Source organism: Natator depressus, chromosome 5 (assembly GCF_965152275.1).
Source record: "Natator depressus isolate rNatDep1 chromosome 5, rNatDep2.hap1, whole genome shotgun sequence".
NCBI classification, from domain to species: domain Eukaryota; kingdom Metazoa; phylum Chordata; order Testudines; family Cheloniidae; genus Natator; species Natator depressus.
The window spans coordinates 102,737,189-102,752,959 of record NC_134238.1 but is presented as its reverse complement, the minus strand read 5'-3'; the positions used below and the strand labels follow the sequence as shown (position 1 = coordinate 102,752,959).

Here is a 15,771-nt window from a genome sequence, read left to right as displayed (position 1 = left end):
ATTTAGAGCTAGAGAAGACAGAGTTTTAGAGATGAGGCTCCCCATCTTCCTCCTTACAAAATAAATTACTGTGCCCAACACTGAAATTGTGGCCTGCCTTGCACAAACACAAGTGTGAGTTGAACTGAAATTGTGCTCAAAACATACTGCAAAAGCAGAAAGCTCTATCTTTGAGAGCTATCTGAAAAGTGAAAACAGATTAGAGAAATAAGTTCCTCAATAGGCGGTAACATTGCTTTCACACCAGATTTGATTAATAAGTCCTCCCAGCGGCACTAACACCTGATATGCACATTGCGTGGATTAGCAAATTTTAGGCCAGGCAGAAGAAAAAATATTCTTTCCTCCCCGTTACTGCTACAGGTATATTATCGAATGAAAACACAACAAGATTTCTCTAAGGAATATGAAATTTGTTTGGTATTTCCATCAAACAATTATATGTAGTTCATCTAGTTTCTGAGAAGCACTGAGGCATATCCGCACCTGATTACATTCCTTCTTAGCTCCAGAACAAGCTATCCCAGTAGGGTGGTGAGCAGCTTCTCATCTCTCCCTTTGATACTTTGATGCAGGTGCACACAAAAGAGAGGTCTCTGATAACAATGCAGCCTCATTTGCTTAGTATCTTGATGATCCTAAATCAAAAGGCCCTTGATCATTACTGGAGCCTTTCAGAATATTTCAAATTAAGGGGTAAATTTTTCAAAGCGATGTAACAGGGATTTAGCTGCATGACTTCCATTAACACCAGTGGGAGGTGAACAGCTAAATCCCCACTCACTGCTTCGAAAATGTACCCCTTTAAATGTCTTATTTCCAAAATGCATTAGACTTTTCAATAACTAAACAGTTGACAAGAAAAACAGTATTATTTCCATTGACAGTATTTGACAGATAACTGGTTCCAGAGACAAGTTGGTCTGTGGAAAACATTAAAGCTCCCAAACATCTTTATAGGATAGGAAGGCTGAGTATTCTGGGGGGTGCAGCTTCTTGAACCACAGCATTCTAACTCTTATGCTAGTGTCTTATGCTATCCTACCCCCCTGCAGCCAGCAGAGAACACAGCTAAGGGAAAGAGGATGTGCATCCTGGCAATCCCTGGCTGCTCTAACAGCCCCTGGGGGTTGTTGGCAACAGGTGCAAGTTATAACACTTATACCAACAGATCAGCACAGCCCAGAGAAGCCTCAGGATCAGGGGACCACAAAGATGGCTTGATTGAAGCCAAGGATCAGGGCCAAAAAGTATGAAGAGGGTGTAAAATGGTACCAAATCAGAATGGTAATGGTTTGCACCCACCCTGCACCCACTTTTGTAAATGATTACACTTTTGTAAATGATTGAGATGTCACAAGGTGCAAGGCACTGGTGAATGTAATCCAGAATGTCTAAGGAAAACGTGCATGTTCCCCAAATAAGCACATCATGTATTCAGTAACATTCCTGAAAAACATGGAGATTTAAGTGCATAGGGGAAATCAAAATCTGCATTGCTTTTAGGACTAAACTACATATTCTTTTCCCTGTTGATTTTTATCATTAATAATGTAATCTTACAACTAAACATCAAAAGATGTAAACACATTGTCAGAACAGATTCCTGAGAGCCATTCTTCCCATTAGATATTTGAAAACAGGATTTTTCAATTCAGCATGGAATGTCATTGTATTATCTCTCAGAGACAGATCAGAATATGTGGAATTCCCATTCTAATATCCTTTATTAAACATATATTTCTTATTTAATTAAAAGACTTTGGAAGATTAGTTTTGATTAATTTGGTCAAATGGTGGATACTAATTAGAACAACCAAGGTTGGGAAGCCCATTAGAAAATGATAATTCTCTGCAGTGAAAACAACAAACATGAAATTAATATTAAGTCAGTTATCTCCTTTAAAGGTGAAAGGAAATATTCCCAAAGATTCAGTCTGTTTAGCTATGGGTGTTATACTCCTATTATCCAAAAAGAGCAAGTATCTTAAAAAATACTTACTACAATATCTTCAGGGAAAGTGTCCCGACTGAAGGAGCCATCATCAAACATGACTTCATAGAAGACTTGAGATGTCACTCCTATCACTCTGCAACTATAATATCGTGTGTTCCTGTGTTTTGTGATGACAGTCTGCCCCACTGTGATGGCCTTCTCACATGCTTTGGTTCTCTTGAAAGCAAGAATTTAAGAAACAGTCATTAAAAACAGTCACCACTTAGTTTATCAGAACCATGTCACATGATAAAGTACTGCAGTGATCAATCATGGCTCTCAATTTAGCAAGAAATCTTGAAATGCAAAATCTTTCCTTACTACAACAATCAAACTTTCTGTGAAGCATACACATTTACATTTTATTAGCAAAAGAATTACAGCCACACAAGATTGCAGCACATAATTAAAAATATATCTACTATTATGGTGTTTTGGCTCATCTTACAACACAGGAGAACAATTTAAGCAAAACAATTCTGGGACCATTCAGAAATGTTGTTTGCCACTATCTTAAATCCCTTATATCCAGCTCTAGTAGAGATCAGACATGGTGGACCAAGCTTATACTGTAGAATTTTATTGAAAGGCACTTCTCAAGTTTTGGATTTTCATAATGCTATTACTTCATATTTTGCTCACTGGGATGACATCAATAGATACACATCTCGTTTTTGTAAAAGTGGTCAGCAGTGATACAACAGGATGCTTCAGTAACTCAGAAACAATGCAGAACACTCACTTTAAAACTGCAGATGGTATTGTGCAGTTATAATGATTGTTTATTTTATCACTCACCTTTATGATGTAGCAGGTCAGTCATAACCACTGTTTATTTTCATGTTTCCTCTCTAACTTCCCTAAAATCAGCTATCACCTTCAGAAGAGTAGCCAAGATATACTCTAAGGTCAAATTATGCAAAGATTCTACCTCAACAACTATAGGTGTTATACTCCTATTACCAAAAAAACAAAACAAAACAAAACCCCCAAACCAAACCCCATAACTCAGCAAATGCTCAGAGATGTACATGATGCAGAAAATTGTGCACACCACTTCCCAACTAATGCATCCCAGTGTGCTTCCCACTTGCCCAGTGAGCTTCACCATCTGGAGAAGTAAAATCAAGAGTTTCTCATCCTAATAAGACATCTTATGGCTGTTTATTAGCTGTAAATCATTTCATATTGGTTGCTGTGTTTGTGTGGTAAACTGTACTGTCTCTGGCAACAGCTGGGCATCTGAACTTTTCTGACAACAGGAGATGCTAAAAACCACAGCACGATTCAAATAGCATATCTGTATTAGTGAAAATGTTTTGAATTAGAAATATTTACTAACCAGCTTGAAATACTGTATGACATATGCTAAATTAATTACCCAATTTCCTACCACTTTTTCAACTGTCTGTAACCTTTCAAGCAGCAAAGTTCTTCAATAAATGTAATAATCTAAAAAAAAAAAAGTACCTGTGAAAGTCTGCAAAATGAGGTGACTATAGAATTGTCAGTGTGATTATTAGAAGCTGAGTTATGGTCGGTGCCCATGCTCTTTGTTAGATTTTTACATTTTATCTTAACATAATTCCTGCAACTTTTTTAAAACAAACTTGGGCCAAATTTTGAAATACTTCTTTTGCTTTGTAATTTTTGGCACACTACCACTTTCTTGCACCACATTACAGAATTTACACATCTCAAACTTTTGTGTTTCTAAAAACTGAGGGCAAAGCAAGTACAAATGTGTTGTGTGCATTTGAAGTCTATCACCAAAAAATGACAGACTTCAGATGCACACAACACATTTTCTGGGGCTAGTGCACTAAGCTTGTGTTTGCAAGTGATTTCTCTGAGTAAAATTGTGTTCATGAAAACAGAGGATTGGACTGAGGCCTACTATGAAGTTATACCCAATTATATGTCTACAGCATTTTCAAGATCACCTGGAAATAATCTTTCTTTCATAATTATACATGTTATTTAATGGCTGTTTACCTGTTTAAACAGCCATTACTAGTTCTGTATATAACAATATCACTAAGCCTAAACACAAAATAGTGAAATGAGCCAAGAACTAGTTTACCACTATAAGTTATTATCACATAGGTCCCTCTACTGGTAACATCAGTTACCGCTGTTACACCAAATCTTGAATAATATGTAAAAATCCAGGTGTTTGTTTCTTGAAAAATTCCAGACTCCATTTATCCAAATATGTTCAGAAACAGAAACTGAAAGTAGTCATTGAATTACCCATGTGAGTGGAGCAGAAGTTTCTGGTGGATATATAAATCCAACAGGAAGTAAATGTATTAAAAGTACAAAATGTATTACAAGTAAAAAGATTGAGCTTCACAAAACAAAAACACAATTTTTTTGTTAAGAATATACTGATTGGTTTACTGGTAAAATTTTCACAAAATAAACTCCACAACTCAAGCCCCCTACCTCCAGGCAGAAAACCAAATAAATGAACAAAACCCTAAAAAAACCTCAAACCATAGAAAACCCTACTGCATCCCAGCTCAAGGGGACGGCGTTTGGCTTTCAGTATGTTACTTTGGTAGGATTCTCGATTTATTTTGCAGAAGAACATATTGACAAGCACACTGTAATAACTGATTGCCTGTCCCAGAAAACATTTCCTGTCAGAAAAGCCTCAGAACTTATTGACGTTAAGAATGTCATTTTTGAGCAGAAAGGACAGTTGTTATGCAAGGGGCTCTATCAAATTAAAGAAACAGCTGTGGTATCTTTCAGATTATGGTGCAAATTGTGGTTCAGAAAGTGTGATTTTTCCTCAACATAACCCAAGCCAAGGGTGAACTAAGACAGCAGTAGAAACCGAGAAAATCAAACAGACAAACAAACAAAAAAGCCATCTTGGCCTTCCATATGTGAACCTGAAAAAATGGGATACATTATGGTAGAAGTCCTTGCTCTTTATTTGTGTGACTGATGTATTGCTAGCAAACCAGATGCCGTTTTATGCCAAGGTCCCCATGCCTCACTTGGATACTGAAAACACATAGCTGGAATCAGTCTGGTTCACCTGTGTTAGTACTGGTAAAATAATTAGAGTTATAAAAATGTGCTTAGTGTTTATGCTTTATTGAACACTTGTAAATTGCTACTTGGATTAATCTCACTTTCACATCTGTATCTCATATTGTAAAGTATTATTTGAGCACTTGCACTAAAATTCTCTGTAACTGTGTAAATCACCAGACAGGAGAGAAGCATTAGCTAGTGTGAAATACTAGTCTCCAACAGGTGTTATGTCCTGCCCGACATAAAAAGCACATAAGCACAAGATGAAGTATTGTGGAACATCAGAGGACAAAAGACTTTGTTGATTGCTTTCTCCCCCACCATGAAGAGGAGATTTGCAAGTGAGTTCCTTTCATCAGCTGAGTTTGCAACTCGAAGCAGAAGTGGGGAAGGAATAAAAAGCCCTAACAAGGAGGAACTGTATCTTTCTGCTGCTTGGACTCTAAGGAGCAAGGATTACTAAGCATAAGCAAAAGATCCTCAGTGCTTAGCCTGGATTAGTCCTGAAGGACATATTGAGCTTGCTTATCACAGAAGTTTCTGTTACTTTTTGAAATTTAAGACTGAAACTCATTTGGGTGTAGTGTTGTCTTTCTTGTGAAATCTAAGATGCAATTGACCTGGGGTAAGTGACTGGTCCTTCTGACTGAGAGTAATCTGAATATTGCTGTGATCTTCAGTGTAAGGTGGGTTTACCTGGGAGGCAAGACAGATCAGAGTACCCAAGGGGACTGTCTGTAATTTCATGTTAAGGCTGTTATAGTTTCTGATGAGTTTACACTTGATAATTGATAGGTGGAATCTAAGTATAGAACTCACAACAATTTGGGGTTTGTGTCCTGTTTCCTAAGAGTTTGCCCTGAGGTTGGCACCCACCGCCTTCAGTCACTGCAGGACAGCTTGACAAGTAGACAAAAAACCCTTGGTCTAAAAAGTTCCAGATCATATTTATAGTCGAGGATCATCAAAGCTCTAAGATGTATTCGGTTTGATATGGAAATCTAAGTTTTATTCCACCCTGCCAATTTTACCCCTAGAACTATAGTCCTAATGTGAAAGTGACATTTGAACAGTATGCCTGCTCAGGATTTTTTCCCTTTGGTCTCTGTGCCTCCCCCAAGGTATGCCCCTCGACCACCTAGAGTGCCAGGGGGCCAGGCACAGACAGCACAGAGTTGGCTACACCGGCTTTTTGTCACCCAGGGATTCTTCTACAAAAAGAAAATCCCCCGCAATCCTGTTACAACAGCTCTCCATTACATTTGTGCTGCAGGAGCTTCACAAGAAACACAGAACAGAGGATCAGTTATGGTGGAGCTGTTGCTAAGTTTGTATTCTGTTTTGTACTTTAAGTGGGAGTTCAACTTGTTCATTTTATAGGAAAAATACAGTGTACGTGCTGTAAATTTTAGCACAATGTTTGAGCAAAACCTGAATTTTCTGGGGAGTTTAAAACTAATTAACTGATTTTTTTCGAAGTTCTAATCAATTAAAAATTGCATCCCTCACCTAAAATATCTCAGTTTGTATCTCCTGATTTTTGGGGTTCCCCTAGCTGAAACCCTAGGAGATAAGGAGAGTTTGGTTGAGTTATGTATTTATTTTGTTAATTAACAAAAATAATAAAAAATATCACAGTTCTTTGTCATAAACGAATCCTTAAGTGCGGCACTTAGCTAATGGAGAACAAAAGTTTGGAAAACTAACATCTTCTAGAAGCAGTAGCTGCTGGTTTGTCAAAGACCAAGAGGTCTTTCAGACTGTTTTATGAAGAACAGTATCTTCAGCATAGGAACAGCTACTGTTCTGAGGATCCTATTCTGGATCCTTTTCTTCATGGCACTGTCCAGCCAGCTCAGGAGCTCCTGGTGTTCATGACAGTAACAGATGCTAATGTTGAAGATCCTGTTTTTCATGAAGATGGTCAGCCAGTGCAGGATCAAGTGTGAATTTGCAGAATGGATAGCAGAAAAAATCTGGTCTGTTTGCAGTGATGGGGAATTTGGGTGAAGAGGTGCTAGAAGACTGACATCTACAACCAGTAGGAAAACGTTTTTTCCCAACAACATTTTTGACAAAAACAAAAAATTATTTTTCCAAAGTTTTTCTACAACATTTTTTAAAAGTTTTGCATTCAAACATTGAAAAACAAAATATTATGGGTTTTGGTAACTGAAAACCACAAGTTTTTGCTAAAAACTGAAACATTTTCAATCAAAAATCGAAACATTTCAGCCAGTCAGGTAAAAATCTTTTGGATTTACTGAAAAGTGTTGCTCAAATGGATGAATTTTTTAATTTTTTGTTGTTGAAAACAACAGAACCAGATTTTCTATTTACCACTCCCCTAATTTTGTAAAAATCCACATTTCCCACAGAAATTTCCATTTTGACAAAAAAGCCATTTATCATTGAAAAGAATTTGAACGAAAAATTTCTGCTTAGGTCTACTAGTATCTTTATAAGGGCAGAAAGGTTGTGCTGTGTCATCCGAGGTGTCTGGTGGTTGTTCTAGTGGTCAGGTGTGTGTCCTGGATGGAGGAGTAGAGGGTATGTACTGTTAGATGTTTTTCATTTCCTTGCTTTTGTGGTTTTGGATTAGGTATGTTATAGTACAGAGCAATCTTACCTTACCCGCACTGTGTGGGTTTATGTACATAAAAGTTTTTTTCTGGGCAACCATATACATATATCAGGCTCCTTATCCCCTTTCCTCTCTTCTTGCACATCCACAGAAAGACCAGGAGCAATCACAACAACATAAAAATTCACATATGGTTCACTATTGCAGCTGTATACTAAACTTCCCTTCCCGCCTCTACATTTTTATGGCCCGATCCTGCATTCCAAGCCCACTTAACATTCACTGATTTCAATGGGATCTTTAGTTATGCAAGGTATGGAGATCTAGCCCACAATGACTAGCTCTCCTTAGAGCATGAGCTACAGGATCTGTTGTCTGAAACGAATGTGTCCCTTTCAGGAGTCTGATTTGTCTTGTATACCCCAATTTTCACCTCACTTAAAAACTACTTGCTTACAAAATCAGGCATAAAAATACAAAAGTCTCACAGCACACTGTTACTGAAATATTGCTTACTTCCTCATTTTTACCATATAATTATAAAATACATTGACTGGAATATAACTATTGGACTTACATTTCAGTGTGATACTTGAGCCTCTTTTTCACTTGTGAGCCTTGTCTGAACCCAGAGTTCCAGGCAGTGGGGCTGAAGTCTGAGCCCCACCGCCCAGAGCTGAAGCATGTAACTTAGCTTTCACTGGGTTCCCTGTGGTGCAGGGCCCCGGCCAATTGCCATGCTTGCCACCCCTAATGCCAGCCCTGCACTTGCAACCCCCCTAAACCCCCTCTGAGGATCGCAACCCCCAGGTTGAGAAACACTGATCTGGATGAGTTGAGTTGAGACTTCTGCCTACCCCCGGAGGCACACGTACCTCTGGCTGAGAACCATGGTCTTAAAGTAATCCCAAAAGGTTGGTTATCTTTATTTAAAACGTATTAATCTCTGAGATCCGAAAAGGAATCTTAACAGGAAAAATGAGTCAGCTGAGGCTTTTCTGCTTTTATATATGCACATAAATAATATAAAACATTACTAAGTCAATTGTTCAGTCATCTCAACTTTCACAGCCGTGATGAGAACTGCCCATGCAACGATACTTTCAAATTTACATATGCAAAATAATGCATTGTTTCTATGAAAAAATATGAAACGACCAATTTTGCACACAAAATTTATTGCAAGCAAACCAGTATTTGTGTGTGCAGAATGGGTTACAGCACAGATGTGTGTTCCTTTCGGCATGCAATTACCCAGTCTACATGATGAAATACCTGCTTGCACACCTAAAAGGAGCATCCATACAATTTTGGCAGGCACAGTATTACTGCTTGTATTTGAAAATTTGGCCCACAAAGCAAAAGATTTTGAAAATGCAGCACAACATATAAAAGTCCAAAGTCAATTTATTTTTACTACATTTTGAAACACTATATACGTACTGGTATTACTTCCCCACCTACCTTCTCCATCTCTATTTAGCATAAAATACAAGCCAAATTTTCCAATGGTTGATATTAAAACTGTAATCTAGGAAGAAATAACCACGATGATTCAGAAAGACTGTGACCCCCAGTCAGAAAGGTTTATGAGACCACTGTGATAAATAATCTGGACATAATTTGTTGGCAACTACAGTGCTAAATAATTCAGACTCAAAACAAAATTTCAGCATTGCAGTGGGTGGAGGCTTGACACCTCAGGTTAAGGGATATATTAACATTATGCAGTAAAGTAAGTGTGTGTATGTGTGTGTGTGTGTGTGTGTGTGTGTGTGTGAGAGAATAGGCTTTTGGTCAAGCAACCTCCCTAATTTACATATTACAATACCATGTTAGATAATTGTCACATCCCCTCCTCCAACCTAAATAAAAAATGAACTCTTATTTTTCTTTCAACCTCGACCTAGGTAATAACAAACAACTCTCATAATGCATTTTGGGACAACTTTATTAAGATAACACCAGCTAATTATTGTTTTGCTTTCTCCATGAGCAGAGATAGTGGCATCCTGTCATATGTGTCGTTTATTCAATAGCTGAATATCTGTACAGATTTGCTCTTGCTGACATATTCTATTTTTTAATCTCTATTCTATTCTGTTTAAAATTGCAAAACTAGTTTAAAAAGCCAGTGCTCATTGTTTAATTATTTTGCTTTCAAACAATACAATGTAAGTTAAAGTGATGGACAAACAAGAAAGGTTCATTATGAACAGAGAAGTGCTGTTACGCCAAATGGCAAAAGGCAGTGTAATCTCCGCATGAAAGGTAGGTAACTGAAAGGATAAAGGTCTAATAAGAAAATTAATGGTGAACAAACTTTTGAAAGTTTGGAGATTTGATTAGATTAATTATCCAAAAGATAGGATATTAAATCAAAGCATATACAAACTTATGTCAACCTTCCTTGTCTCAAAATCATGTTAAAATTACACAAGGAAAGGCTCTCATAGTATTTTTGATATTTCCAAGATTTTGTCCAATAAAGCACACACAAAAATAGCCTACCTTTGCCTGGTGTTTTTTGGTTCTGGCCACAAAAAATAAGCCAACTGACCCAAACTCCTCCTGTAAAGGTATATTGTTGGCTCTGAGTTTTGGGAAAGATTGATTGATTTTTATTTTTTTTCCAAGCCAGTCTGACCATGCATCCCATACACTTCATAAGTGTTTGTGCAAGATGCTATTTCTCAATGTCATTTTTATTTTTCCTTTAATAACACCAAATATAGATCAAGAAAATCATTGGGGGGGAAATGAAGGATTTTTGTGGGAGTCAATTTTATCATAATAGTGTTGTATCAGACTAACATTTGTTTTGGCTTCTAGAGCACAAAATAATTATCATTTAACAATTGTTTATAGCGCCCTAGTTTAAATGTATGCCAATAAAGTATACTGATAAATTGCAGATGTAATATAATCTGTGCTGTGTATGTTAGATAGACAAGACAGAGAGACAGAAAATGTGAATGCTACATGTTCCACCTTACTTTACTAACAATTTACAGGCGTTATTATTATTAGCATTATTAATAAATATTTATATTATGGAAGCAGGCAAAAGACCCAAGTCAGGATGGGGGGGGGCTCATTGTGCTGGGTGCTGTACAAACATAGAAAAAAGATTATCTGTGCCCTGACAGGCTTACAATCCAGAGGGGAAAAAAGGCATAAGAGAATGATATGCTTTGTTAGTGTGGCTGTTTACTCTAGATGCCTCAGTAACAGAAAGGCACAGACAAATTAGATGGAGTTCAGAAAAAAACAAAATATGAGTAAGGAGCAGCACGTAATGACTTAGAAAAAATAAGTATAAAACCACCAAACAACTGGAGCTGCCAAAAAAAGGAGACCTCAGCCAGTGCAAAAACTGGAGGGCAGACACAGCTGCAAAAAGGTGGTGTTGGTCAGCTTCGCAGAACTGACTCACCTCCTTGGAATGTAAGGGCGAAAGCCTTTAAAGGTGCAAGCTCTGGTGTTGCAAACCCCCTTCTCCACGCAGCAGGCAAGGCAGCACCCACCCTCCCTCCCCTTGAGGTGCGATTATCAGGTGGGTTTGAACCTGCTGTGGGCATTGTGCTAGTCACTACATTTTAGGAGGGCTGGGAAGATATTTTTTCCCTCACCACGATATTGGCTTCGGTGGAGAGGGGTTTTTTCGCCTTCCCCACAGCGGGTGTTAGGGAAGACCTATTATGGTGAGCACAAAAGGTGTGGTAGGCTATATGTCGCAAATTATTTGGTAAGTGTGGGGCAGATGTCCAGTGCATAGGGAAGGCATCCAGTGCCCAAATAAATGGCCTGGTAAAGGACTTAAAAAGGAGGGGCTGGTTAAAGGAATGGAACGGTGTGGGGCTTGGGCCTCCTGTGGTTGGAACAGCAAGGAGTCAACCCCCCTTTCTTATAGCCCATCTTACCCCTCCCACGAGGTGGGGTGGATGGTAAGGTCCCAGGAATGGATTTGCTGGAGGGACCTGGATGGAAAAAGAGGGGAAGTTGGGGAAAGCCTATCCAGGTAATTAAAAAATAAACAGGGTTTACCTGCACTGTACACTTTTATCTGCCGGGTAGTCCCAAACATCTAATAATAACGTTGCAGTCTGATTAAATCCATATCAAGTGTCTCCTGTCCTTCTTTCGGTACAGCTGGACAACAAAATAGTTATAGAAAAACTATGCAATTACAAAGAGAGATGGTGATAGGAATAGATTGTCTGTTTAAAGAGTTGTACACCATTTAAGGAAAGGAACTGATAAGCATGGTACAGGAGGTATAACTAGGAGTAATAGGATGAAATTGATAAAAGGAATATTCAGCCTAGACCACAGAAAAATCTTCCTGACAGAGAGTTCTATTTGACTGAAGAATAGTCTCCCATGGGAAATGATGGAAGTCCCATTGGTTGAGACACTGAAAACTATACTGGAGAAAAAGCCAGAAAATGTTCTGTAAGGCCAGTCTTGTACTCGCTGTGGATGGACTAAACTAGTGGATCATGAATCCCAAGAGAGTCAAGGAAAGCATTCGGAGAGGTTCTCTGGTGTTGAAAATGTTATTACAATCTAAAGCAAACAAAATCTTGCTCTTCCACTTCCTGCACACCCGTCCGCTCTGAGGTCAAGTATTCTCGGTCAACTTCTCAAAACACAAAATAAACAGATTATATAGATTTATCATTGCTATCAATGACACATTTATGTTCATAGTAAATGTGAGGAGGGAGGGCTGAAAAAATTTGACTTTGAATGAGGGGTCACCAACAAGAAAAGGTTGAAAAACACTGGATTAAATGATCAAATAGGTGTTTTCCATCCCTAGATTCTATTATATATTCCTTCTGTCTGAACAATGTTAAGGAATAATTAAAATATAATGTAAAAACTACAGAATGGTTAACCATCTCCATTAGAAGTGACAGAAATAAAGTGGAACAAAATGCATTAAGATCTACAAGACAGTTAATGACAGTATTGTGAATGGAGTATACATCACAGCTAACATTAACGGCTCTTTCTCAGCATTGATGGAAACTTCTGGCATTGTGACAAAGAATATGGAGTTCTACTCATACTTTATATAACTATTGTCAGTCAGTACTGAAATTTTGGAAGGACATTTGCAAGGTTTTATTGGGAATGCTGAATAAGGATGTTATATGTGCAATATTTTTATATTGGATATTCATAATATTTAATCTGGGTTTTTGTAATAAATGTGGGTATTTGTACTACACTGAAAATTTAAAAAAGGAGACTGTATTGATTTATTGTGGTGGTGAATCCATACATACTGTAATGGTCCTAATGGAAAAGTATGCCAGGCCTATCAACCACTGTGAGTACCAACATTTCTCCAAGCTCCAGACATAAGGAGAAACTGTCAAAATATAATGACCTGCTGTATATGAAAAGAATATAGATGGAGCAATCTTTTAAACATAAGCCATTTATAGATTCCTTCCTTCATTTTCCCTAGACAGCTAAGTAAATTCCTGCCTTAATTACACTTTTAGAATGCAAAGACTATCCACAGCATATTTTATTTTTTGTTTAAAAAAAAAAGAAAAAGAAAGGAAGAAAGAAAGGATAAAATTCCTTACCACATTCTGATTGATCTTGTGTCTGAAACATGTGATGTAGACAACATAGGGCCAGTCATCAGGCTCCATCAGCACCCCTGCAGCATGGGCACAGGTAACATGGAAGGAAGCTGGACAACGCCCATAAGAACACTGTATGCAGGCACCGGAAAATTTCTTCATTCTCTGTCTGCAGAAGATACATTTCTGTACGAACAAAACAGAACAGAATGTCAACTAAACTACTGTGATTCAGCTAATTTCCATGTTTTATTGACTACATTTTACAGCTAAGCTGTACTGAAAAAGAACAAACTTTTCTGAATTGCAAATTAAGCTTGCAATATGCTGTAACTTTAAGTCAGCATTTTTGTCCTTCTTTATGGACATACAAAGAGTTAATGGTTTTGGTGCCATAGTGGGGAATCTGATATGTAGCTGATCATTATTAATCGTTTTGATTCTAAATCCCATGCACTGCCCTACAAATCAACCCTTACTCCCAAAGTGAGCAAATTGAGAATCTGCTAACATAATTCTTCAAAAATAACCATTATGTGTGAAAATAAAACTAAACTCCGTACACCATGTTATGTTCCTGTGTGTTCAAAATAGGCATTGGGGGATGGGAGAAATGAGACACAGGCTCTGCCTCGCTGAATAAAACAATTTGTCCATGGAGTCTGGTATCCTACTGCCAGAAATAGCCAATAACCAATATGTCAGATGGAGAAATACTCCATTACTGTGTATTGCCAATTGTGTAAGACTGTACATGGGGATATAGCTCTTTCTTTCTTACCCTCATCATAGCTTATAAAACAAGAAATATGTTATTGATGATCATAATATTTTAAAATCCACTCACACTATTTTACCCAACAGGCTTAGCAGTAGTGAATTCCACAATCTATGTGGTGTTGAAGTACTAATTCCTTTCATCACTCTAAATTTAACCAATAGTTTTTACAAAGCAACTCACTGAAGTGTCATCAGTGAACTTCACCAACTCAACATGGTATGATGGATTGCCTTGAATTTATGTAACTGTCACAGCAAAGGCTGCGAGAGTAGTGAATTTGTTGGTTCAGGTCATCCTCTCAAGTAAAGTTAGAATACAAAGCATGAGCAGAATAAGGAAGTGAACCCATAATGTTCAGTGCGTCATAGGAGTAAAACACTGTAAAATTAATACATTGGTCTTATAAGCCTTTCATCCAAAGATTTCAAAATGCTTTACAAACATTTAAGTACCCCTTCAAGGAAAGTATTATTATTCACATTAAATGGAGAGGGAAACAGATACAGAAAGGTTAAATGACTTTCCCAAGTAATGGGGTCAGCACTCAGGACTTTCTATCTCCCAGTTGCTTATTTAACTCACTAGACCCCCTTTTAATGTAATTTCCCAAACTTTAAAAAACTTAAAAATTGAAAAACAAAAATTTCATCCTGTGTAATCGTACTGACTCCCCATAGGGTCAGCAGCAGGGGTGGGATACATGTTCAGTAGGGGACGGTTATAATAATTTCAGAGCCTTCTGCCCCCTGTGCCTCGAGCCTATCTATGTCCCTTTCCACTCTTATATTCCCCTGCCAAGTCACTGCTCTTGTCCCTTCCTCCCCACTGTTATCCTCTCTGGCACCTGCCTGCCTCTAAAATCAACTCCTGCTCCTGTCCAATCTCTAGCTTTTGCCCATGCCCCCTTTGCTCCTATGCTACCCCACTCAACAGTTCCTGTCCTTGCCGCTTGCTCCTATCTTCTCCCATCATCGGCTCCTGCCTTTCTATCCCATCACTCTGCTCCTGTCCCTCTGGGCACCAGAAAGGGGTGCAGTGACAGCAAAGGAGAGACAGTCTCCCTGCCCTCAGTTCTGGTGGCCAGTATCTAAGCAACCCCCAGCTTTGAGCAATTGCAGGGAAAGTCCTGTTCAGCCCCTGGCTGATATGAAATGGAACATGCTCAGCTGTTCTGTGACTATGATGCATCCAGAGTCTGGTTGGCATGTAAGAAGTGTGAGAGGATGGCAAATGCTCCAGAGAATTTAGCTGCCAAACTCTACTAAGCCTTTACTGAGAATGTGCGAAGTGGAATTTTTCAGAGGCCTATAACTTGGCCAAATGTGGGCAGATTTTCACGGGGATGGCAAGAGGCACGTACCTGACACAGGGCGGTCACCCTGAAAAATTTCAAATCCTTGCTAGTAAGCATGGAAGTGCTAGAGCTTTTCAACAGAGTGGTTGTAAGAATATTTAAAAATGAGCATAACCATGTATTTTCCTTCATCTTGTTCTCTGAAATGGCTACACCATTATTGCTGAAACTTAAAAAAAGCAGCAGCAGCAGCTCAGTTGAGAAATCTGGCATTTGTGCCCAAATGGTTAAAATTTGGCGAAGTTCTAACTAATTGAACAAAGGGTCTTATAATTCGAAGTGTTGGGCAACTGTACGTATAAGCAGTGCTACCTGCCCCACCTATACCATCCACACCAAATTGTTCTATAGTCAGCATTTTAGGAAGGTAACAAGAACCAAGACACTAAGAAATTATAA

General features: G+C 38.3%; 1 protein-coding gene across 2 annotated transcripts in view; it reads right to left on the bottom strand.

Moving 5' to 3' along the window:
* The window catches only part of KDM4C (lysine demethylase 4C), a 453,801-nt gene that overhangs the window by 34,896 nt on the left and 403,134 nt on the right, over nucleotides 1-15,771 (bottom strand). For both annotated transcript variants that reach the window (XM_074953333.1, XM_074953334.1), the window contains 2 exons: nucleotides 13,238-13,423; nucleotides 2,003-2,173 (listed from right to left, as the gene is read on the bottom strand). In XM_074953333.1, coding sequence (XP_074809434.1) covers nucleotides 2,003-2,173; nucleotides 13,238-13,423 — 357 coding nt within the window. The remainder of the gene's footprint in view (nucleotides 1-2,002; nucleotides 2,174-13,237; nucleotides 13,424-15,771) is intronic.